The following is a 26,405-nucleotide window of genomic DNA, read 5'->3' as shown; positions in this document are numbered from 1 at the left end:
ACTCACCGTTCGTTGTGCCGTCGACTCCTGGAGGCTTCGTCTCGGTCGCGATCGGGCTCGTGCAGCAACGCAGGCAGGGCAGCAAGCAAGGCGAAAGCGAGGCAGGCAGCAGTAAGTTAAGGCAGGCAGCAAGCAAGCAGGAGGAAGCAGGTAGAGGTAGCACACAGACAGGCCGAGAAAGTAGGCGATCGCACTATCCGGGAGCGAGCGGATGATCTCGCGACTCCGAATATTAGCACAAGTCTCTCTGCTCCGATAATCTCTCCGTGCTCCGAGACGTCGTAACGATGAGACGTCGTAACGATGAGCCGGCGTAACGATGAGTGCCGAGAGCTCGCGGCGCTGGAACAGTGTCGCGAGCGAGTACTTGTTCTTCAGGCGGGTGCCCTCGTGGGGTGAGCGAGGGCAGCACCGATTGGTGAGTCGCGCAATTATCGATTCCGCGTTGATCGCGATCCGCCGACGTTTCGCGCGAGTCACCGAAATACTTAAGACTAGGTACGCAAGAATATTATGTACAACGAGTAACGAGACTAAACAATTAAGTATGATACATGCATCTATCTATAGTTTGGTGAGCGCCAAACAGGTAGATTCGGCAATACACCGCCTCGTTTCGCTGTCGGAAGTATCCGTTTTTTTGTTAGCATTTTTTTCTTCACCGTTTTCGATTTTTTCGTTTTCAAGCCCATTCCGAGCTTTGTCTTAGCCTTCATGGTCGCCCAGACGGCTGTAGCGGCAGCTCTCTCCCCGAGAGTCGAATCTCTCGCGGTAATGCGTTTTCGCGCTTCCGCAGCGAGTATCTCGTCCGCCGCGTGTCTCTCGGTGAGATCGCGGTTACGCGAATAGGCTATGTCGTGCTCGCGACACGCCGCGTCCAATGGATTAATACCTTGATCGCCTCTCGCCAATCGTTCTTGTAAACGAGTTCCCGGACCGCAAAATTGATAGCTGGGAATGTATAATTCGAACGGAAGTGCGTTTATCGCGCGATTTAACAGGCCTCCACCATTTTTTTTCGTTGACATTCGCCGCAATCCTTTATCATTGGCGCGGGACCGTCGATGTGCGTTCGCTGCCACGGTTGATTGTAATGTTCGTAGCAGCGACGATATGCTTGAACCTCCAAATCCGCCTTTATATGTTCCGGAAGCTTGTCCCACACGTAGTGGACGTGATCGCCGCTCGTTTGCAACAGAACGGCTTTCGGCACAAATTGCAGCTGTTCGGCGCTCAAGTCGCGAATATCGGAAGGTCTCGACAGTAGGACGAACATTTTTGCTACTGAGCGATTCGCGGTTCCGCTCGCCTATAAATAGGCGTTCGAGTCAGCCAGAAAGTCGGCAGTGTGGAAAAAAATGAGATTCGTGCGACAACCGTTGGCGATTCGCGTGACGAATTGCGACGACAGATCACGGTCGATGGGAGGCAACGTGGAGAAACGCAAGCACGGTACGATGTTACCGACTACTATACGCGCGATCATTTGCGGCCCCTCGAATTGCGGTAAAACCAACGTCTTGATAAGCTTGCTGGAAAGTCCACACGGCGTACGTTTCGAAAACGTGTACGTATACTCGAAATCGTTGCAACAGCCGAAATATCGATATTTGGAGAATTTGTTGACATCGATCGACGAAATCGGCTACTTTACGTTCTCCAATAACAGTGACGTCATTCCACCGAGCGACGCGCGTCCAAACTCGATCTTCGTCTTCGATGACGTAGCGTGCGATAAGCAAGACTCTGTGAGAGAGTATTTCTCAATGGGCAGGCACTCAAGCGTCGACTCCTTCTATCTCTGTCAGACGTACGCGAGAATACCTAAACATCTGATACGCGACAACGCGAATCTGCTGATCCTGTTCAAACAGGATGGTACCAATTTGAAACACGTGTACAACGATCACGTGAATACCGACATGTCGTACGATGAATTTTGCGCGTTGTGCCACGATTGTTGGCAACAAAAGTATGGATTCGTAGTGATAGACAAGGACAGCGCGCTTTCGAACGGTCGATACAGAAAAGGATTTAACGTGTTCGCGATACCGTAAAAGCGATCAGTCGTTGCCGATACCTCGTCGGAGGTGAAACGTTAGCGTTACAGAGAGAAATCGACACTCTGCTTTTTTTAAACTTTGACGCAAGGTCGCGCAAGATTCGTCGCGTAGCGCAACCTGAGATTGACGGTGACGCGGTTAACAAACTGTACGTTGATCAATTCTTTAAAATGTTGAGCAATCAACGAAAAGAATCAGACAAGAAGCTGACTGCGTTCGAGCAAGATGTGCAAGCGTTACGGACTGCGATAAACAAGCTTCGACGTGCGAATATCGTTGAATCAGACGCGACAACGAACAACAATGGACAAACGGTTCAACAGAAACGACTATCGAAAGGCGACGAGTGAAGAGAAGCAACGGTTCATTAACGACGGCAAGGAACAGCAACGAACGATTCGAGAACGGTTGTCGGACGGCTGTTCAACGGTTCGAGAACAGTTGTCGGACGGTTGTCGAACGGTTCAAAAACAGCTTAAAAACGATTACGAGCGGTTTAGAAACAGCTGCGAACTACGCGGAGACAGGAAAGGCTACAAACGGCTAGAGAACGTCGACGACGACGACGACGACGATGAGTGGTAGGAAGCAGTTAACTGACGACGACGAACGACAACGAACGATTCACGAATGGTTCAGAAGCGGTTACGAACTGTTCAGAAGCGGTTATGAACTGTTCAGAAACTGCTACGAACGATGCATTAGAAACAGAAACGGCGACAACGAAACATGAGACCGTTAAAATCGACCGATGCGGATAAAAATATCGAAAAGCGACGGCTGGTGGACGAATTGCACGCACCGGCGAGAAGAAATTTTCCCCGCAGACACGTCATAGTGCGAGGGTACGACGACCTGTGGCAAGCTGACATCGTCGAGATGCGTCCATACTCGCGTTTCAACGGAGGCTACCACTACATACTCACCGTCATCGATGTGTTGAGCAAGTACGCGTGGGCCGTGCCGCTCAAGGGTAAAGGCGGCAGCGAGACAGCTGATGCTATCGCTGAGATAATTCGACGTAGCGGGAGGTGCCCTAGTAATCTACAAACCGACATGGGGAAAAAATTTTACAACGCCGACGTGCAACGTCTCGTGAGAAAACACGACATCAATCATTATTCCACGTATTCGGTGTTGAAGGCGTCGGTCGTCGAGCGATTCAATCGTACGTTAAAGAACAACATGCGGAAGATGTTTACGCTCAACGGAAATTACAAGTGGGTCGACGCGTTGCCGCGACTCGTGTCGGATTACAACGCGCGCAAGCATCGAACCATCGGCATGCGACCCGTCGACGTTACCCCCGCGAAAGCCGAAAGACTCTTGGCTACGGTGTACAGCGCGATAAAGATCGCGGGTCCGGCAAAATTCAAAGTGGGTGACTCGGTGCGCGTTAGCAAATACAAAACAATTTTCGAGAAGGGCTACACACCGAATTGGACCACCGAGGTGTTTAAGATCGTTAAAGTGCAGCGTACCAATCCCGTTACCTATCTACTCGAGGACTATCGCGGAAAATCCGTCGCTGGGGCGTTCTACGAGCACGAGTTGCATCGCGCGACTTATCCGGACGTGTATCTCGTGGAGAAAGTACTGCGCAAGAGGGGTGATGAGGTTTACGTTAAATGGCTGGGATTTGATGGATCGCACAATTCATGGATACACAAGGACAATGTTATTTAATTCGTGCAAACTGTATTTTTATTCTTAACATAAAAATGCAATATGTAATACATGTAAAATGTTTGAAATATGAAATACATATAAAGTACGTAAAAAATATGAAATACACATGTGTCATATCTTTATTAATATTCATTCCAATACTGTAATATAATACTCACAATACGTTACGTTATATTATTACATACATATACTACTGCATACGTTATACTATTACATACATGCGTACATACATTCGTACGTTACAAAGGTATTCGGTAATGTCCCCACGGTAACGTATCGGTCGAATCTGGTATAACGTATCGCTTATCGTCGTACGGACTCAGAGCGATTTTTGTTTCGGACACGGTGTGCACCTCGTGCAACTTCGATCGTATACAGGATTGCCGTCGCGTCATTTCAATTTCGTCTCGCAGACATCTCGTGTAATCGTCGAACGTTATAGTACGCGCTATGACGTTGCTCTTGACACCTTTCGCTTTTTTACAGTCTTTCTTACCATCCACTCTCAACGCGTACATCTTCGCCCTGAGTCCAACAAATTCGGTCATGATCGCACTGTTATTCTCGTCCTTCATCAAGCCCGGCATTTTTTTGTTCTCGAGCTTTATACCGTACGCGTTGTCGATCGCGTAATCGCTCGTGTCGAATCTAACGATATCGCGTTTCACGTTCTCGTACACATCCTCGCACTCGATGTGGTATATAAGGCTGTCCGTATCGGTGTACATAATTCTACACATGTCACCATACAGGGGAGACATGTACTCGTGATGAAATTCGTACAAACAGACTTTCGATATGTCGAGAATGCACATGCCGACGTAAATAGGTTTGTCAAATTTAACCTCGAGTTTTCGCAGTTCAACGGCTATCAGATTTTCCGAAAACACGCTCCTGCTATGAAAATTTGGTTTCGAGATCAGTGCCTCCGCGTTGCATCTACCTTTCCACTTTGTCAGTAATTTTACATCGACGTGATTGCGAACATTTTCCATCGTTTTCCCGAAAACCGCGTTGTTCATCAATTTATATAAATTTTTCTCAAAATCGTTCTTGGCCAGTGTTCTAAATTTCGTATTGAGCTCGATGTAAGTGCGGAGCCACGTAGATTGAGTGAATTGCAATACGCGATGTATCTTTGTGACCCGAATGCCGTGTTGCGTGCACTGCTGTAGGTTGCGATAATGGATGACGTAACGCTTCTTATCGTACAGCGTGGCGAGAAGTTTGTCCTGTCGTTTGCCGGGCGGTTTGTCGCGCGTCGGACAGAACGGTAGGTCAGCGTGCGCGTCGTGTATATTCTGCGGATACTCTAGATCGACCTCAAGAATATAACCCGTGGGCGAATTCGAAGCGATCGCGCTAAAGTCGAAATTCGAAACGTCTTCGACCCATCGAAACTCCGCGTAGGGCAGTGGCTCACACATCGTCCAGCCGTACAAGTTGTTTACATCGAAGTACATCAAATACGACGACGGTTTCGATGAATCGTACGACTGCATGTACTCGTTGTTGGCCCGCGCGTATCTGCCGGAACATTGACTCAGACCACCGCGTATACCGCGTTCAATGAACATAACCATGTCAATGTCGGTGAGCAGTTCGAAATTTACGCGAGTATGCTTCAACATGGCGTCCCATGTGAAACCTGGCAAAGTATAGTAGTACGCGGGATCGAGTCCGTAACTCGCTATACAACTGTCGCGGAAATTTTCAAAAACGTCAGCCAATAACAAGACATCGGTCTTTAGATACAGATCGCTGTATTCGCCCAAGGTTCGAACAGAGAACCGTCGCCAGACGTTAGCGGCGTGCTCGTAATCGCTCTCGGATACGGTGTCACCGGTCAAGGAACTGTAAAACGATTCGCGCGGTGGTAAACACGTGTCCTCCAGTTTGTCCACACAATCCACGTATTCGCACGGAAATACGCCTTTTCGCGTCAAAATATCAAAATCCTCGGTCGATAATTGTAAAAATTGAGAACGTACAATTTTTAACTTATCTCTGCATAGAAAAGATGCTAATTTATCGAGGCTGCTACTCAAAAATTTATACGAATCGATAAACCGTAATTTTATGTCGCTTCGCGAATCTGATTTTTCTGCGGTATCTTTAACGTGTTTCGTGAATGAAATGTATTTTTCTTTTGTGATTGGAAGTAAGTCTACGTGTCCTTCGTACGCTGTAGCTATTTCCTTGATAATAAAATGCGCGTCGTAACCCGATAAATTATGAAAAATTATTGGAATGTAATGCGAATCTGTGTAATTTAGATTACAGTTGGAATGCGCGGGACCTCTATAACGACCGGTCAGATGACAATGATCGCGTACTCGCACGTCGTCTGGCTCGAACGGTTTTTCGCAAATGTGGCAATGCGTCGCGCTGTGAAATATCTCCCGCTCGTCTCGCGTTAATTCCGTCATGCAAACATTACCGGATAAGATACTCTTTACGTCGTGTGCTAAACGTCTTAGTTCCTCGACGAACCACGCGACGCAATCCTTATCGCGACGAAATTGATACGCGGATAACGAGTCGTCGTACGAGCACCGCACGTAATATCCTACGCTAAATACCCGATGATGTTGAGACGTGTATGTGGACGTTGTCGAATCCGCATCCGTCTTCTCGAGGGTACATTTCAGGTCGGCGTACACGACGAACGGAACTCGTTCCTTCCTGCTGTGATTCTTAAAACTCAGCCACTTGTCGTCCTCGCTCGGTAGTCGGATCGCACAGTTGTTTATCTCTCGGCAGTCTACTCCGTGGGCTTCCAATTTCTCGCTCGATCTAAAATAATGTAAACAACTGCAAAAGAAAAACACATTTTTTTTTAATTTTTTATATTAAAAATACTTTTATAATTTTATTAAAAAGGAGTATAAGTACTCACCGATCGCAAAAGTATTTCCGACCATTGTGCCTGCTCAATTGCGAGCTAACGAGACGCGATAGATTTTTTATCCACGCGAAATGCCCCACGTTGTTGTCTCGCGGGTCCTGCACGTACAGCAAATTGACGTGCTTTTCTCTCTTCAGGTCGGTGAGCTGTATCGGGAGAACGGTTGGCGTCTTCTCTCTCTCGATGGTATACACATTGATGGATATATCGTTGAGTCGTTCGAACTTTTTAATCTGTTTCAAAATCATTGGAAACTCAATGCCTTGTAAATTTAATACTGTTGTGTAATGTCGGTACGAGGATTCCCGTTCTGAATGTCTTTCAACTGGATGTAAAGCAGCCACCACTGACCACGCGAAGCATGCATTGTCCATAGAATGCACGTTGATCACCGCTTTCTTCGATTTAATTTCTTGCGGTAAATTGATGTAACATCCCGCGTGCAAAGGATTGTATTTGTTCACGTTCACAGTCAGATTGAGTATACGCGACAACGCCCACCCGGTGTCGCGTTCCTGAATCTCTTCGAGACGCGATAAAGTAGACTCGATAACGTGTCGCTCGTACCACTCGCGCAGATCGGACGCACGAAAGAGTTCATAGTTTCCCGTGCCGACACTTTTGTTCGCACGTTTGTCACCCGTCACAAACTCGCCGTTGAACACAGTGTTTATCTTTACACTTGCGTGTCTTTGCATGACGTTCCGCACACGATCGAGCACGATGACTTCAGCGTCTTCGAGAAATTTTCGCGGTTCGATGTAATTGATATTTATCACCGCACCGGTCGATACACGGTTTTCGAACGCGGCATCGATCTCTCGCCAAACGAGTCTTTCCGCGTTATCGTCACTACTAGCGGCGCCCGCCGCGTACTCACCACCGATATGTACGAACCGTCTCTGTAATAGAGTCTTCGCACCTTCGAGTCGCGCGATTCTTGCCACTAAAGATTGTCTGTTTACGCGGCTCTCATCTGTGATTGAGAGCCGCGGACGATTGGAACAACAGTCTTCTTCGAGCTGCTCAATAAATTCCTCGCATCGCCGTGTCCATGTAAAATATTCGTCCAAGGTAGCGATTTGGTTGGATTGTTTCAACAGGTTGCGTTCCGTTTCATCGTGATGTTCCATGTTTTGTTTTTAATACTGTCTTTTTTAGATCACGTCACATTCTTCGATGGAGCACTTGCACGTGACTCGATCGCACGCTGAACAGTATCGTTTGCCACTTTAAATGCGATAGTGGTCAAACATAAAAAAATAAGGCAAGAAGTAAGGGACATTAATCATCCAATTATTACTATCATCAATGTCACGTTCATAGGTTTTTTGAAGCATCAATGGATGATTAGGATTATTGAAACGGTGAGGGTACATATACAAACGTATCGAATTGTTCATCACCACCAATTCGACGTATTTCCCAATACCTGTATGAATCTTAATGTATGTTGCTTCACAATCATAGAGCTGTTCACAAAATTTAGACGCCCAATAGCGATAGTCAACAATAGGCACAACGTCAGTACAGCGAGCTGCACGTGATTCTTCCTCGCTAACGCACTCGTCCCGCAGCCGTCGATACACTTTTCGTCTCATGTTAGAATCCCAGTCATAAGGAGAAGAGGCATCGATAACGACTCTTTGTCTAGCGAAGCGTTGACCGGTTCCGCGTATACCGAGTTCGCGATCGCGAAGAAACTGCACCGGCGATATTCGTCGCACATCCCTTAATTTCACTCCTTGATCTTCTTCACGCAAACCATTGATGATATCTGTTGTAATACATTCCATTTGTATTTCATCCCAAGATTTTGGAGGCTCCACAGATTTCTCTTCAATTATCCGCACGTGTTCTGTCATGTTGCGCACGTTGTGTATAATGTCCCACTCGCGATAATGTTTTTTTTTTATCACTTCATGCAAGTCGGGCACATGTTGCACGGATATATTTGGAACAATGGAGTATTACGACAATCTGTACAAAATTGAACGTTCATTACCTTGTACGGTTCGGTTACATGCTCTCGATATTTACGTATGTGTTCACCAGTGTCTGGTGCAGCGATCATACACGAATAACACAGGTTATCTGAACCATATTCAAAATAAAAATAAATTGCGCAACATTTCGTACGTCCATCTAACGCTAAAAATTCGGGACGCGACACTATTTTTTTCATAACTTCTCTACGGTTATCGTCTCCATCGCTGTTATAAGTGCTGTCCGGTGACAACGGACGATCCTCGTTGGATGAATCTGCATCCATTATTGCTTCGAAATTATTGTTTTAAAAGCCGCGATAATATTTTTTTATCGTGTACAAATCGGGCACATATTACGCGGAAATATCATATACAATGATTCACGACATCTTGAACAATACCGGCCATGCGTCGTTCCGCGTCTCTCAACGAAGTGTTTTAGGCGAGCGTACATGCCGAAATTAAGGTCCCATAGAGTAACCATGCATGGAGCACATAGTGCAAGTGCACCACCCGTTGAATAATAAAAATAAATTACACAATGTCTCACACGTAGATTTAGTTCAACGATTTCCCAACGCAGCACTATTCTATCGATGACTTCTTCATGATTGTCGTCTTCGTCACTAAAATAGTCGCTGTCGTCCGTTAACTCGCGATCCATATCTGAATTATTGCCATCTCCTTTATCGTGAAAAATATTCTTCTGTATTGAATACTTGACACAAAAAAACTTTACCCGCAAATATGAACGTTCGCGTCGCGAAAGCTAGCCGAAGACTGTGATCCGCAAGATGTGGATCCATAATCATCCTGGCGACAATGGATGTTATGCGTTTGTATAATTATCGTTAGACATATTTTGTTTATACATTCCAGCAGCCGGATATCGGCGCTCGCTTTTTGTAATATGCCGCGCCATAACCGAATACCGCCGCGACGGTTAAATCGTAATCTGCAGCGGCTTTTTCTAGAAAAAACATGAAGAGGACTCCGCAACGGTTGAATCGTCATCGGTGACAAATTTTATCAATTGTTTGCCTCGGCTATTTTATCTTTAAACCGTCGTCGGACCATCGGCGCTTGCTTTTGTAGTGTGTGAGACGCCGTAACCGAATGGCGGCTCGCATGTTCTAGAAGGGTGAGATCATTGCAGAGACAAGTGTCTAACTCGCTATTTTGTTTACAGTCGCAAATCTGTGCATCGACGCGATGTTCCATCTATCGAGTAGAATTGTTTTTTAGTGCGCTACCGTAGTATGTAAAAACAAAAAATATGTAAAAGAAGAATAAAAAATGTATTTTTTTTAATATAAATCACGACTTAATTTCTTCACATGCATTTCCATTCGAGTCGTATATGCGACGTTCGACTCGAACCACTCAGGCCACTTGAAATTTAAGGTATCGTATATCGTAACCTATGAAGCGATGCTCCGGCGACGCTCGCCTATTCGTATATCGTAAACTATGAAGCGCTCGCCTTTGTAGCGTGAGACTTTGCTGGAAGCGACTATCAGTTTACACGACCGCCATTATATTTTTCTCTGGCGACTTCAGTCTCATCGTAGCCGTGAGCCTGCTTGAACGTGTTTCGCCCGAAAATATTTTTTTCGAGGATTAGTGACGCCTTTGTGATTGTTTTTTTTTACTTTCTTGTTTGTGATGTCTCCAAACCTTCCCCGTATCAGGCTAAATACGTAAAATTAAGTGAAATTGTGGGAAATGCCGAAAATTTAAATGATTTTAATTTTAATTTTAACGACTTTGATAATTTTAATTTTAACTTTGATGATTTTAATTTTAACAACTTTGTCGCTGTTCTCCCGCGTCTCCCGCGTCTCCCGCGTCTCCCGCGTAGCCCGCGGACGAACGGTGGTGGACGCGGGCTGATCCCGCGCGGGCGGCCAGTACTAAACATTAATATCGCGGAATTTTTTGATTCTGATTTTGACATTGATAACTTTGAATCTGATAGTGATAGTGAGATTCAGGAGGCAAGGTCCACCGCTCCCCCGCGTCAGCCACCCGCGCCCCGGCTCCCAACAGTTCAGGTGGGCACGCCACCCGGTGTTTCACGCGGGCAAGCGCTGCGGAACGCTCTCAACCTCCCGGCCATCGGACGCGGGCGGGCACAACCCGCGCCCCGGCTCCCAACAGTTCAAGTGGGCACGCCACCCGGTGTTTCACGCGGGCGAGCGCTGCGGAACGCTCTCGGCCTCTCGGCCATCGGACGCGGGCGGGAACAAATTTACGCCGACTCCCTCGCGTTGAGACGGATGCCGGCGAGTCGCGGCCATGGGGCCCCCCCTCGAGATTGAGGTATTTTCTTTTTTGTTTCTTTTTTGTTTTTTTTTTACCTAAAAATTAATAACGTGGGAGCGAGAGAGAGAGACCGCGCTGAGGGAAAGACAACGCGAACGAGACGCGGGCGAGCCGTGTGACGTCACGCGGACCGACGTGGCCGTTGGACGCGGACCCCCATCCTCCTGCGGCGCGCCGCCGATAAAATTCCAGCAGCCGAACGGCGCCCATCGCCTTTGTATACCCCGCGCCGATAAAGTGACGACCCCCCTTCCCCTCTCCGGACCACCCTCGGCGTAGAACGCGGACACCCCCCCCTCGGCGGTATCCTTGTCAACGATATGTTTATTAACATTTAATAAACATGTCCCGACATGCTCGCCGACCACCCTCCCCCCTCCCCGCGGACCACCCGCACCCTCGAGTCCCACCCCCTCCCCGCGGACACCCTCGCCCTCGAGTCCCCGCTCCCCCCTTGCCCGCGGTACCCCCCGCCCCGCTCCCCCCTCGGAGCTCCCGGGGTAGATCTCTCAAAATAACTCCTACTAATAACTCTGGAAGAGAAGAATTCTCGTTAACGTCCTACGACAGTAGCGTGTTTGATCCGGAAAAAGAGGATTTTACTCCCAAAGCCGGAAAAATGAGCCAGCAAGGAAGAGCGGCTCAAGTTAATGTACCCTGCGACAAGATTCAGGATATGCCGGTGACACCCGAGCAAGTCGATGCAGAAATAGTACGACTTAGGTCTACTGTAAACAGACGACCGCAACTGACCAAAGCCGAACCCCGGAGCCGGCTAGAGCATGTCCAGAAGCATAAAACTCCATGCTCGACGAAATCTTAAACGCGTTCGTGATGTATAGGATTGCGTAAATCGAATAGAGGCCGCAACTTTTGAACGCTCAAACGACAGAGTCCGACGCGTACGTAGTAATGGTCCATTAGACATTACATACGGGCAAACGCTTGGCGACGTCCGAAATCAACCGGGATAACGCAACGGGCTCCTCAGCTTGAAGGAAGCTCGAAACATAAAATTCGAGATAAACGGAGATTCCCGTGAGCGCGTTCGCGAATTTTTAAACGCAAATAATTACGCGATAAAAAACATTCAGCCCGCGAACGAATGCTTTTAGAGGCCATTTTATGCACGAAATTTAAAGAAAAGTCCATAATATATTTTAACACGCGCGACATTCATGATTTTGAACAATTAAAACGTAAACCAGAAACAGAATATCTAGAAAAGCGCAGCATGACCCATCTGCAACTAGAATTTAACTCCCTGAAGCAAAAAACAAGAGAAAGCGCGCAGGAATTCGGGCAATGCGTAGAAAAGCTAGCTAGAGAATTATACGAGGCCATGGAGGAAGGCCAAGGGCATTCTCAAGAACAGCAAAAAGCGATCCTCGACAGTATAAAGGTGAAAGCTCTCTATAATTACCAAATAGAGCTGCACGAGGACATTAAAATGTTAGTCTGAGCACAGCGATACAGAACTTTGCAGGAAGCAATAACCGTCGCCAGTGCGGAAGAAAAAGTAAAAAGCCCCTCTCCGCGGAACGGACAGCCGACAAACAAAAATAAATTTAATACGGAACGAGCGCAATATTCGCAAAACGCGACAATACAGTGCCACAAATGTAAAGAAACAGGCCATTACGGGCAAAAATGCCGTACGAGCCGACACGCAAATAGATTCTCGTTGCCGAAAGCGGATAAGCTCAGCATAATAAATACACTCGTGTGCACCTATTGCAAAAGGACCGGGCATAAACGAAAAGAATGTTGGTCGCTGAACGGACGACCCAACACGGAACGACCAAGCTGATCGAAAACGGACGCCCCCAAAAAGGCGCCAGTAAACAGTTTAAAGGTAAGAAGAAAGTAGTTGCGAGAAACCAGCGATAAATCTTCCTTCAGTAGCGGCAGCGAAGAAGATGAGAGACTAAAGAAGAATAAGGAACGAGCCGCCGAGGAGTATCAAGTGTCGCAGATAACGGGAAAGTATAACATACACATTTTAAACCTGATAACACTGCCGATTCAAGAAGCTAAGAAAGGCAAGACTTTCTTATTAGACTCAGGAGCGATCCTGACGCTAATAAAAGTAAGAAATTTAAAAGGCGATACTATGGTGCGAGAAAAACGTCTGACATTGACCGGAGTGAAGGGACACAAGGTTCACACTCTCGGAAAGATAAAAGCAACCGTAGACCTCGGAAGAAAGAAAATACGTACATACTACCACGTACATACATACTATGTACGTGGTAGAAGACGATTTCCCGATCGATTATGAGGGAATACTGGGGAATAATTTCTTCACAAAGCGCAAAGCCGTTATCTCATACGCCACAAAGCAAGTACACATCGGCAAAGTTGCATTTAAACTCCAACTATATAAGAAGGTAAATTTACCACCCCGCAGCAGAGTAGGTATCGTAAAAGGTTCTGCAAAGAACCTACACCAAGAGTATTCATCGGACACTGTTTGATGGAGCCAACAGATTTTGAATGCCCGATAAGCATGTTAAATGGCGTGGAAAAATCAGTAGAGACACTCACATCGCGTGTAATTCTAGAAGAGATGCCGGTAAATGACACAGCTGACGTACTCACGTTATACGCAACCGAAAAACGCGAATCTATTTCAGCGCAACTCAAAAAATTACACGAGCAATTGCAAACCTATCATTTAAATAGCAAAGAGCGAAAAACAATAGAGAAAATTTTCGATGTATTTCATTAGAAGAAGATAAGCTGAGCGCGGCGACAGACGCATCAGATTTCGCTACCAGAGCCGTACGTTCTCAGGGGCAAGTAGGCCAAGTTCGACCAAACATCAACGCCAGCAGAAAATTAGGCAAGGCAAAACAACAGTTCGATAAGAAAATAAACAAAGAGATATTTAAGGTAGGCGACAAAGTGTTACTGCATGACAAGACAGTGCGACGCGGATGAGCGAAAAGGCTCGAGTCTCAATGGACCGGACCGTACGTGATCCTTGAGAAACATAGCAATGTAAACTACACCATTAAAATAAAACGAAAGACGTTACGCGTGCATGTCAATCGTTTAAAAGCATTTATAAAGGAATAAAGCAATGTTCGAGATTCCGTTAACGTTGCGCCGTCCGATCAAATGGCAGCATCGATCGGGTATCGACGCCCGATCACCGCGACAGCTGTCGCACGCACGGGCGCGCTCATCGCCAACGTCTTCCTCGCGATATTCAGAGTCGTACAAATGGCCGCGCAGTGATCAGACGCACGACGTGTGCTCTGTGTATTTTTGATTGTGACTACACATTGAAGTGCCCACCGCAGTGATTACAGCTGCCGAGATACTGCATTAACATGTAAAGCGACCGCTCATCCAGCTCTACTCGGGTACATCAACACGACGACTCAGGCTCACATGTGCGCGAGTGCCGACCGCCACGTGTCGTACCGGCTCACGGGCTAATCATCACGAGGAGGGCAATTAATATAACTGCCTCGCCCACTCACGAACGATATACAAAGACTTCTTATACAAAAACTTCTTATGTTTAGTGAACTCCGAAAGACTGCCCACCACTCTCAGGTCAGACTGTATATATCTATTCTCGTATTAAAGACGGCTCAGACTGTGTTCTGAGTTACATTTTATATTACAGAATAATTAATTAACACCTTCCACGCGCGTCCTTCTCATCCCGCTTCCATCGCCGGGATTAATCAGCGATTTCGCGAATAAGCAAAATATATATATTAATAAATAAACAAAAAAAAAATTATATCTTAAACGCGAATATTACAGGATAATCATTGCCATCGTACACCCCGCAGAGGAAACGAGACCGGAACCCGTACCACCGTACGAGGTGACACCGTTTAGCGGTGAACCTGGAATTTACTTCGAGAAAATCGGAACCATGCAACTAAAGGAAGCAACGTGGAAATTAGCTATCGGAATTGACGTCGCGGCATTTGGAGTAAAATATCACCAACTCCAAAATTACCTTGGACAGATCAAAGAGCTATGCAATAACTTAGATGACGATAACTAAGACGCGTGTAACAATATTCTTCGCATAGCAGAAAAAAGTAATGCAAAACTGACTCAGCTACTGTTACGATTACAGACCATATATAAAGTAACGACGAGTCGACGCGGATTAATAGACGCAGTAGGCACAATAAGTAAAACTTTACTTGGAACGATGGACGCCGACGACGCACGACGAATACAGGAACAGATAAACTTAATACAGAATCAGCAAAATACGATACAGCATACGGCAAAACATCAGATTAAAGTTATAAACGCTACGTTAGGACACATAGAAACGTTAGAACAAACTATAAACAATAACGAGAATTTATTAGCGAACATCACGAAACGGGTAGAACAACGAGTATCGAAATTAATACGCCATGAAGAAATAGACGCGAACACCTGCTAGTAATAACCGTCATAACCGCCGACCTAATAAGCGACGTAGAGAATACCATGGAATATCTTACCTATACGAAAAGCGGTATAATACTCGTGCGATTACTACCCCTTGAAGCCATTGTAGCGGAATTAAAAAAAGCGACTTCCCACCTATCCCGAAGATTACACTTTCTTTTTAAATTACAAATGGAAAATTGGAACACCATCCAAAATTTTGTAGAAATAAACGCATATTACGATAATCCTAATGTTTACACGATTCTAATCTTTCCGATTGTTACATACCCTAATTACAGGGGCGGCAGTGTGGTCTAGTGGTAGAGAGCGCCAGACTCGTAATCTCAGGAACCAGGTTCGAGTCCACTAGAGCCATGAAGTATGGAATGTTTTTCCGATAGCTGCGCCCTTCCGTGCAAGATAGGCTCTTGTGCGGAGAAAACTGGGCTCCGTCTTTCGGAAAGAGACGTTAAGCCGTTGGTCCAAAGGGTTAAAGTGAGAGGAGAAGGATAGTATTGGTAGTAGATTGCGAACCCTGCGGGGACATGCAATAAATTACGAATTTTACATACCCTAATTACGAAATTTTACGCATAACCCCCTTGCCGGTGTACGACAATAAAAATATATTAGTAATTCCCAAAACCACGTATACCCTTTTAGCTATTGATAAAGAAAACTGAAATTACCTTATGCTAAAAGAGAATGATCTAGTAAATGTACGCACACCGACACGATATTTGTATGTGAAATAAACTATCCCTTATATTTTGTAACAACGCATGCACCATGCGAGGTGCAGATATTTGTAAAAACGCTAAGACACCAAAACAGTTGCGAGCGACGTCACATTCTCTCAAACGTGACGTTCTAGATAGTATTAGCCGAACCGCAGACATGGTTGTTTTTCACCCCGTCTAGACAAGAAATAACCATACAATGCAATGATCAGGCTGAAAATAAAATAGAAATAAAAAGAACGGGAAAAATTAAGTTAAATGAAAATTGTAGACTGACTACGACAGACGTACGAACACTAAAAACAAAAAAACTAAAAGACATTAAATATTTACAAATGAATTTACCACAGTTTAATTTTACATTTAAAACCATAAATAAAAATATTGAAGATAGCGGAAAAACAGGAACAGAATTACGACTGGAACCTGTAATTAATGATCTTGCAGAACTAACAAAACTAAGCCTAAATCTAGAAGAAATAAACGAGAAATTAGAAAACAACCAAGTCAGCATCTTTTCTAACAAATATGTAATACTAGCTGGTTACCCGGGCTTCGACCGGGAGTCGTTTTTCTTGAAACAACTTCATTTGTGTTTCAATATTCTTATTGTGGACAAACATAAGGAGTGTGTCGGGTGGTTGATTTAAAGACGGTAGTTTAACTTCTCTGCATGAATAACACATTTTAGGTGCTTAAGTTTTAAACTTTTTTACTTGACAATAATCACATATTGCATCCATTTTCCGAATTATTACACTCGGATGAAATTGATATCCGTAATTTGAATCATAACTAAATGCCTCTAATTTCAAATCGGACCGCATAAATGTTTTCGTGGATTAAACATGTCGTAACCGGTCTTTTTCTACTCGAGTCTCACACTATTGAGTCATTTCCGCTTTTCCGATATTTCACTTACCGATCAGCGACATCATCCCTTGGTTTACCCAGGCGTTTTTTCGGGATTTTTGAGATTGCTCGCTCGCTATGTAGGGTAGACCGGGGCACGTTGTCACACATTTTTTTCAATATTTTTTGTATTTTTTACATTCAATATTTAAGAGTACTTTGATATGCCAAAATATCGAGTGAACCCTCAGCTTCAATTGGACAGTATCGAATTATGTGTGATTGTTACTCTACAGTTGTTACATAACAATAAATAACGACAGGTCGCTTGTGACAACGTGCCCCGTGCCCGGGGCACGTTGTCACATCAAATGTAATTGCATGCAAAATGTAATCCAAACTGTATACAACGTAAATATTAATATATTATAGTGCGCTGCAATGTAAAATCCTTCACAGAAACATTTATTTTATTTCAAAAAAGTACAAAAAGCACGAAGTTTTCGTCTTAATCTAAATAGGCAAGAATTTCACTCGAATGCGCAACTTATTGATAAACATTTTTTCTTTTATAATCATGTCGGTGATTAAACATAAAATATTTTTATTCGTTATCGTCATCCGAAGATTCGGAATAGATTCCCATCAAATTTGTGACAACGTGCCCTGAGGGCATTTTTTTACTTCAAACAGCCTCATGTCCGACACGTTTGAGATATTCGTAAGGTTAGGTACTGCACGCGGTAGGTAAAAGTACATACTTTAAGATAATATAAAGGTCTATTCTGAAAAAACATAAGCTTCATGTCCAGTACGTTGAATATTAGACAATAAAATATTAGACAATAAAATTTACTTACGGTCGCAAAAAACTTTCAAGTTGATTTTACGTCAACACGGCTGGCGCAATCTCAAGACTGTACACACTAAAGATGGGCATACACTAACACGTTTTGGGAATGACGGGTGCTGCCCTCCGGTTATTAGTTTTTTAAATAAAGCCAAAGTGACAACGTGCCCCGCGTGACAACGTGCCCCGGTCTACCCTACCCAGAACCTCGATTTTTCACTTAAAAAACCAAAGAATAAAATCGGTAATCGGTAATTGGTTTGTAAAATTACTAAGCTGACCTGCTATCAATTCATTCTCTTGTCATTATAAGCTACTTGGTTTCACATATTATATGTCATTTTGATTTTTATAAAGAAAGAACCCTTTTACCGATCGTCGCCAAATTCAATACCAACCTTCCTTTAATGATACTCTATATAAAATTACATGTATAACTTATACACTTTTTAAACAAAGATCGGTAACCCCTTCACCGAGCCTCGCCAAATTCAATAACAACTTTCTTAAATAATACTGTATCCATCAAATAACTTATACATGTTTTAAGCAGAAATCGGTAACCCCTCCACCGATCCTCGCCAAATTCGAAACAACCTTCCTTTTAATGATACTCTATATAAGATGACAAATATGACATGTATAACTTACACACTTTTCAAGCAAAAGGCAACCTTTCATCGATTCTCGCCAAATTCAATATAATAATATTCTATCCATAAAAAAAAATTAGCTTGATATCTTAAAATTTGCAGAAATCAGAACAATTTAGATTTTTTTAGACGAAAATTGGTAACCCCTTTATTAGGAAATTCTACCCCTGTTTCATATATTATTCTTTGAGATTCCGTCAATTATTCCCCGAAAAATTGAAGAAATTAAAAAAACCGGTTTCCAGAAGATCGGTAACGAAAAACTATACACCCTATAGCACTCCCGGGGAAATTCTACCCCTACTTCATATACAATACTTTCAAAATCGGTCCAATAGTTTCTAAGATTACCCCGAACAACAGTACAAACTTTTCCCCTTTATATAATAGTAAAGATATCCCGTGGGCTCCGTGTCCATAGTTGTAATTATAATAGAGATCGTAATTACTGTCATATCGGTAGTGAAGAAAAGAACGAAGAAAGACACGCGACGCGACTTCCGAATGCAACTTGAAAAATAGAGTATAAGATAATGTAATTTCCATGGAAAAAGAAAAGACTACCCTGTATAAAACAGATATTAACGAAAAACTTATACCTTATTTTTTCTTTTTCCATGAGGAAAGGGATGTTGTGAGGCGGAAGTCGAGATGGCCTAATTGCAACACCGAGTTGTCAGCGTAAGTTTTGGTAATTACTCGGTCACAGACCGATGCAACCCGATCCCGGAAACAAAAGCGCTGACAACCGGGTGTCGATACCAACTCGGAAGCTATCCGAGTTGGCAATGTGACAATGATCTTGGGCGCGATAAAAAGCCCGCCCTTGCGATAGGCGGGGGTCAGTTTAAATTGAAACGCGATCTGTGCGTGACTGTTATCGCGATCTACCCGCAAGTCAGGGTACTTGAATAATCCGAAACGAGTGTAACTAAGAATCAACTTTATTAATAAAACAAGCAAGTGTTAAGACATCTCGCGAGTGTTGTCCTTATTCCCTGCGGATTTACGGACCCCGTGCCGGCCCTGAGATCCCTTTCACGGCACGGCACGACAAAGTCATCTTACCCGCATATGGGGGGCAAGATGACGAAAACGACACGTTCTTAAAAAATGTAAATTTTTAAAAATTCTAATTTATTTAGAGTTTTTTAATTTTTACAGTTACTAAAAGACTTTAGTGAATCTAAAAAACATAGATCATTATTTTTACATTCTCACAGAAATTAGGAAAAATCGACAAAGTTTAAGGTCGTCATCTTACCCCCCTTTCTCCTACTCAATAGTACAAATGTTACATTTATTATGTGAGTAACTTGAATGTTTAAATACACTTGTTAATGTTATTTTACCAAATCATTTACATGATACTGATATAATTTTTTCTTTAATTAATCTAAAAATTTTGTCGATGTCTTAATTTTTTCTTTTCTTCAGATCTATTTTTCTATATAATTCTGACTTCTATTTTAACTCTTTGAGGAGGAAAACTTTCTGACAAAGTAACTTATGGAAGACTATTTTTTCTAAGTGAGACTTGGTTTTAGGGTAACATATAATAGGATTGCTAATTTAAATGTATTCTGAAAATGTCAAAACTCAAAAGGGTAGTAACCTCCAATGAAAGAAGAAGCATAGACTTAGGAAGAGATAGAGCGTGAAGTACTATGGACAAGGGAGATCTAGAAATTAACGCGAGGTAAAATAACAGGTAAATTCGACAAACTTTGGTGAAACTCGGAAACATTCGGACGCTCGACAGTACACGGATGTATCAACCAAAGTGAAGCCACATCCATGTCACAGTATATTGTGTCCGTGTGCTGTCGAACGTCCGAATGTTTCCAAGTCTAACCGAAGTTTGTCGAGTTTACTCGTTATTTCCTCTCACCGCGTTTTCCAAGACCTTATACTTAATAGTCTATATCTAATCTGAGGACGAGCGTGGCCTAGTAGACAGCGCACTGGTCTATTGAGCCAAAGGTCCCGGGTTTGATTCCCGGTAAAGCTAGAAAAATTATATTCGCTCGTTCTCCTCTCGGAAGGCAATGATAAACCACCGAGAGTATGTCTTGCCAAGAGAACTTCTTTAAAAAATATATATATAGCCGTTCGGAATCGGCGTTAAACTATAGGTCCCATATACAATGTGTATAATCCACGTGCGCAACACATGTATATGAAGAAAAGTCACCACGCTCGGGTACGAGTAATAGGACTGAGGATGATGATACTTAAAAGTACAAATGTTACATTTATGTGAGTAACTTGAATGTTTAAATACTTAACTGTTTGCATAACACTGATAAGCTTCAAATAAACTAAAACTGGAATACTTTGTAAACTAGTAACATTGTAACACTTGGTGTTATTTAGCAATGTTAAAAATTTCCTAAAACCTAGTTTTACAATAATTAAATTATTTTTTTTGAAATTTTTGTTATATTGGATCCACTATTTTGCATTTTTTATTTTAGAGATAAATAAAGCATTATTAAATTATCCTAATAGGCAAAATTTCATGAAAATTGAGTGACAGTTTACAAAATAAAAAAGTAGTTGCCGTCCTCAAGAGTTAGAGAATGAAATGCTGCAGATCATTTGTCTTATGGGAAACTAATAATGTAAACATATCAATACTTCTATAATTTACATAATCTTTAAAATCATATTTGTGAACCTAGTATAATGTAACAATAATTAATGTAATGCCAGCACAAATTAGCGTTTCAACAGTATTTAACATATACAATTTTAAATGTTACTAAAACAGATTACTGGAGCCGTGTAAACATGATTATTGATCTTAAAAATCGAAGATTATATTATACATCTAAACCTATAACAATTAAACGCAGAAAATCATGATGCTGAAAATACATGATAAAATCCCTATTTAGTTATCTTCCTATACTTTCTACCATGTTAAAATAAAAAATGTATTCCGATTATGATAACTATATATAGCTCAGAATTAAAACTTAATTTATTTATGATCTATAAACACCATCAAAATTTCTGAGCTCGTCAGCATTATTTCTCATGTTGGGCAGTTCCCAATTATTTGGGAAGACCGGGGCGAAGTCGTCATCATTTTGTCGGTGCCGATTTTTAACGTTTGCCTCGATAAGAATCATAACATGGCACATAACCTCACTAAATTCTGTTGATCACGTGGGCATCATAAGCCGCGTTTACAGTATTAATGGCGAGTTCATACAACATACAGATTTCGAGATAATTGCAATGACGACTCCGCCCTGGTTTCCCCTACTTCTTGATACTGTTTTGCATTGATTTTATTATGTGAATATTAATCGTTGATCGTGTATTATTCTGATATATTAATGTTATGTGATATACTAATGTTGTGAGATACACTAATGTTATGTGTTATATTAATGTTTTATACAATAGTCGATTGTACCGCTGTCATGATTAATTAATTATTCTTTTTCATTAATCTTATAATTAACCCGACAGGTTATGTCGGGTTAAAGTCGGGTAAAAAATTAATTTTTAAACTTTTAACCCAAAGATTAATGTGATAGGTTAATGAGTCACTTATGTATTTTGCATAACCTTAAAGAGTAGCGCGCCCAAAGTTTAAAAATTAACTTTTTACTCGACTTTAACCGGACATAACCTGTCAAACCGTTAAACTCTAACTTATTTGACTACCTCTAATGAAAAGTTAGGGTTAAAATGTTGGAATAAATTGTAACAGACCTACTTGATGTGTTATACAATTAATTTATCAAGATTGCTGGTGCAACTGGTACTAATTGTAAGGCTATCGCAATTAATAGGCACATATAATGAGCTATTATACGGTCCTACGGGCATATGTTAACTGCAGTCGTAGAATGATCGATGATAATGCGACTATATGCAATGCCTAATAGCAAAAAGTTATTGAAGTCGAGGAAGCAGTTACGACGAAAAATTGTATTCCTGAGGAAAATAATTTGCGTCAGAACTCTTGTAAGATGTGCAAGAGCTATGCCCGCTCTTGTTGGGTTTCCTTTTTTCCTCTGTCATCGTCTTCTTCGCTTTGTAGGGACGCAGTATTAGCATAGTTTCCTTAGATTCCTCTTGAACACGTATCTTTGATCTCCATGATTGTTCGTCCAGCTCTTTATTTTGATTCTCCACTATTGTTTCATCGCGAGCATGTTTCTCCTCTATAATAAAACATTTGTAACATTTTTTTTGTATGTATGAAAATACCGTTAAAAAATCTCGTTATTAAATATTATTACAATCGCATTTATACTTTTTCTTCTTTATTTTCTCCCAATCTCGAGTACAGGAGGTAAGCGCGACAGTTAATTGCGATAATTATGCAGAGATACGGATTATTCTCTGATGACTTTGACCTTGATATATGTTGTCGAAGTCACCCTTCTGAGTGACTTCCAGAATGTCTTAGCCGTCGGTCATTGTTTATTAAAACGTTATTAACAAGAAAGTTTGAAAAATATAGCAGTTATTTTGTGTATTGACAGGCATAAACAACTAATACGTATGTAAAAATAGTACACCCTGGTAGAAAAAAGTCACAGAATTTTTCATATTATTTATCAGAATTTCTCTGAAAATTTTATTATTTTTTCAGAATTTTTATAAGAATTTTATAAGAAACATTTTTCAGAAAAACTCAGAAAAAATTAAAGAATTCTAAGTATTCTAAATATTTCCAAGTAAGAGAAATTGGGACTATCTGTTTACGCTATATGTCCACGGTACTGCTATCTGAGATTTTAAGAGACAGACGTCTCTACCAATGTAACAAATAGTTTAGAAATGCTCTACGTAAGAGATTTAAACGTTGTTTGTTTTCTTGCAATGCTTTTCGCAGACGCTATATACATTTAAAAAAAAGCGAAAACGATTATTCACATTTTTCGACAGTCAAAAAATTTGCTGTGCGACAGTAGTTTAACTTAAATTAAAGTAAGCAGTTCATAATATTATCAATTAATATATACATATATAGTTATCAGGTTTGAGAAGCGTCAAATCTTAATTCCGCATAATCTAAAATAGGCAATATGTTAAAGCTGAAAAACGTGGTCGGGGCTACCCTGGCGGAAAAAATTTCTATGAATAACTACAAAATTTAACTAGAAATAGAAATTTGTACATTTTTGTTGAAATATTTAATTTTTTGTAGAAATAGTTATTTTTTTATAGAAATATCTACGAAATAGTACCACAAATTATAATGTTCTTAAATCAAGAAATTATTGCAAGTAGTATTTTATAAAAAACTACAATTTTATAAATAATAGTACAAAGATCAACAAATTTTAAAAATTTAAGAAGAAACAAAATCTTAAAAAATTAAAACGTTTGCTTGTAGAATACTACAATTATTTGTAGAATACTACTTGCTTACTTGTAGAATACTACAATTATTTATAAATAACTATAGAAATCTACTACAATTTACGTATCGTAAAACTATGCAGCTTAGAATCTAATTCAGTTTTTAGTTTCTCATAAAATACTACAACTGCGTATAAATATTAACAAATACCGATTTGTTTGTACAGCTCAAAAATTTATTACGATAATGGCTAATTAAAATTTGTAATTTTTAGTTAAATGTTACAAACTTTTACACAAATCTTCCAAAATTTATCTATTATTAATAACTTCTTAATTTGCAGAAGTCAAAATACTTATGTTTTTATTTTCGTATAGTCTGTTGTAAAGTCCAATAGAAAAATACAATTGTAAATGTAGTAAATGTACAATTTTTTACCTATATAAATTTCTGATTCGTGAATAATTGTAATTTTGCATACAATACTACAAGGTTCTACAGAAAACGACACAATCCTTAAGCCTTTTACAACTCGTGAATTCATGAAAATCTACATAAATTTGCTTTTTTAGATGTTTATAAGATACTACAATTTTACATGGAAATTAACAGATCTTCAACCAAACCTTCAACCTTTCCATGGAAAGTAAAAATTAATATGTCAATTAAAAAAATTAAGTATTTTATGCAAAATTAGAAAAAAAAACTTAAAATAACATATAAGCAATGAGAAGTGCCGTTTTCGGTCAAAGCGAATCTTGATGCTTAATAATATTTCACAATATCAATTATTATTCGACAATATGTGTGAGAGAGGCAATAGGAGCCCAGCGCGGTACCTACTCAGTGCGCAATGAATTTACCACGTGTAGACAAAAGAAACGAACGTTTCGGCCCTTTCTTTGGCCATCCTCAGCGTAAAACTAACAATATATTTATTTGTTAATATCAATTCCGCGCAACGCAATTTCCTACATCCTACCTTGATTGTAACATTTAACGCAATCAAACGCACAATAACAAATTAACGTAGTCACGATGATCACATCGGTCGATTATGTAGCGAATTCGCAGTCACAAAACTCTCCAGTTTTTTGAAGAAACCGAAATTTTCTTAAAAGGAACTCTCTTTCTATCGCTCACCTACTCAAGAATTCTCGTCATACCTGCTTGTCAATACTTTTTAAACAACAATAGACAAATAATTTTTATATGTTTAAAGGTAATATTTTTTTGTATTTTTTAATGGAAAATATGTGTTTATAGATTGATATATTCATAAAAATTTATAAAAACAAGTAACTTAATGGAATTAATCTTTAAAGTATAGTACTTTTTCTTTTAATATATGATATTTTTCTCATTGCTTTATACACAGTTAAAGAACTCCTTAACAGTAAAAAGATACTTAAAAAAATAGTTTGTAATATAGTTGTGTATACATGTAAAATATAAGATATTGAATTAAATAAAAAATTTTAATATTTTTAAACATTTGTTAGCATAGATGATTATAAAAAATAATAAACATTTTTAATTAACATGCTAGATCTTAACAGTCTAGATTTTTTTTAAAACAAAGTCTTTCAACAAATAAATACAAAAAATTAGAAAACAATATATTCTAAAAGTTACTATTAAAAAATTAAAAACACCTTAATAATAATAATGTTAAAAATGTTTTGCAGAAGAAGAAGAAAAACAAAGAAAACATCATTGACGCCCAACATCGCCCAATTCATCAAGTTCTTCACAAAGTAGCAATGATTCAAATTCCAGTGAATCATTATCGGATAGTGATTAAGTTTAGTGTTACCATATTACCAATGTTAAAATGAGTTAACCTTGTTAACGTTACCATAACATATATCTAAGTTGTCTATGTTATATGTGCTATTTATTTTATTATATTATTATATATTGATATACTCACTTATATACTTATACTTATGCACTTTTATACTCACTTATATACTTAAAAAGTTGACTCATAAAAATAAAATTATAGACAATATAATTAATATGCAGTATTGATTTTTTATTTAGAACCACTTATTTTGCTTAAATCATGTTTTACATGCATAAGTTACGACGAAGAAGCAATTAAAAAAACTTTGTAGTTTCTATATAACTTTATCCAGATTAAAAAAAAAATGTTTCCCAGCATTACGTAATTTTTTAAATTACGTGATTTTTAAAATCACGTACCGATTTGGAACAATCCGTTACGTGATTAATTATGTCATTAATTACGTAATTTCGTTACGTGATTTTGTGATGTAATTTCATGACGTGATTTCGTGACGTGATTTTTTTCAGTAGGGATAATCAAAGGAGTAAATACGATTAGAGTAACTCCGTATACACGCCGCAAGAAAACTTAATTTATCTGCTACTATTTACTATGTTTAAGACAAATGAGTTATATCAATAAGAATTTTATACTGTATACTACTATTAAAAAAATTAGAAATATGAAATACTAGCATGCCCCGCCGGGCTTCGCCCCGGAGAACATGCGTGTATTAAGACACGCAAATAGTCTCTCTCTCTCTCTCTCTCTCTCTCTCTCTCTCTCTCTCTCTC

The 26,405-nt window shown here is 40.6% G+C and overlaps 2 protein-coding genes across 2 annotated transcripts in view; both read right to left on the bottom strand.

Moving 5' to 3' along the window:
• Positions 1–4,143: 4,143 nt before the first annotated feature.
• On the bottom strand, positions 4,144–7,793 carry LOC112467878. The gene is made up of 3 exons (XM_025036765.1): positions 6,652–7,793; positions 4,249–6,566; positions 4,144–4,169 (listed from the first exon to the last, which is right to left on the bottom strand). Exons 1-3 carry the CDS (start codon positions 7,791–7,793, stop codon positions 4,144–4,146), a joined length of 3,486 nt encoding a protein of 1,161 aa, XP_024892533.1.
• A 14,294-nt stretch (positions 7,794–22,087) lies between these two features.
• LOC112467880 overlaps positions 22,088–26,405 on the bottom strand; it is a 77,654-nt gene continuing 73,336 nt past the window's right edge. Inside the window, exon 2 of the mRNA XM_025036766.1 lies at positions 22,088–22,671. Within this exon, the coding sequence (XP_024892534.1) occupies positions 22,421–22,671 (251 nt within the window). The 3' untranslated portion in view covers positions 22,088–22,420. The remainder of the gene's footprint in view (positions 22,672–26,405) is intronic.

This window comes from Temnothorax curvispinosus, unplaced genomic scaffold (assembly GCF_003070985.1).
Source record: "Temnothorax curvispinosus isolate PA1 unplaced genomic scaffold, ASM307098v1 QBEX01017841.1, whole genome shotgun sequence".
Classification (NCBI taxonomy): domain Eukaryota; kingdom Metazoa; phylum Arthropoda; class Insecta; order Hymenoptera; family Formicidae; genus Temnothorax; species Temnothorax curvispinosus.
Note: the sequence above shows the minus strand (reverse complement) of the source record. Positions and strands in the feature narration are given on the sequence as shown.

What these genes read in the sequence shown, in the direction of transcription:
- LOC112467878 (XM_025036765.1), bottom strand. Translation starts at nt 7,793, where the DNA reads ATGGAACATCACGATGAAACGGAACGCAACCTGTTGAAACAATCCAAC. An exon ending in CGGAAATACTTTTGCGATCG is followed by an intron (nt 6,567 to 6,651) that starts GTGAGTACTTAT and finishes TTTCTTTTGCAG; the next exon opens with TTGTTTACATTATTTTAGAT. An exon ending in GTACGCGTTGAGAGTGGATG is followed by an intron (nt 4,170 to 4,248) that starts GTAAGAAAGACT and finishes CGATTACACGAG; the next exon opens with ATGTCTGCGAGACGAAATTG.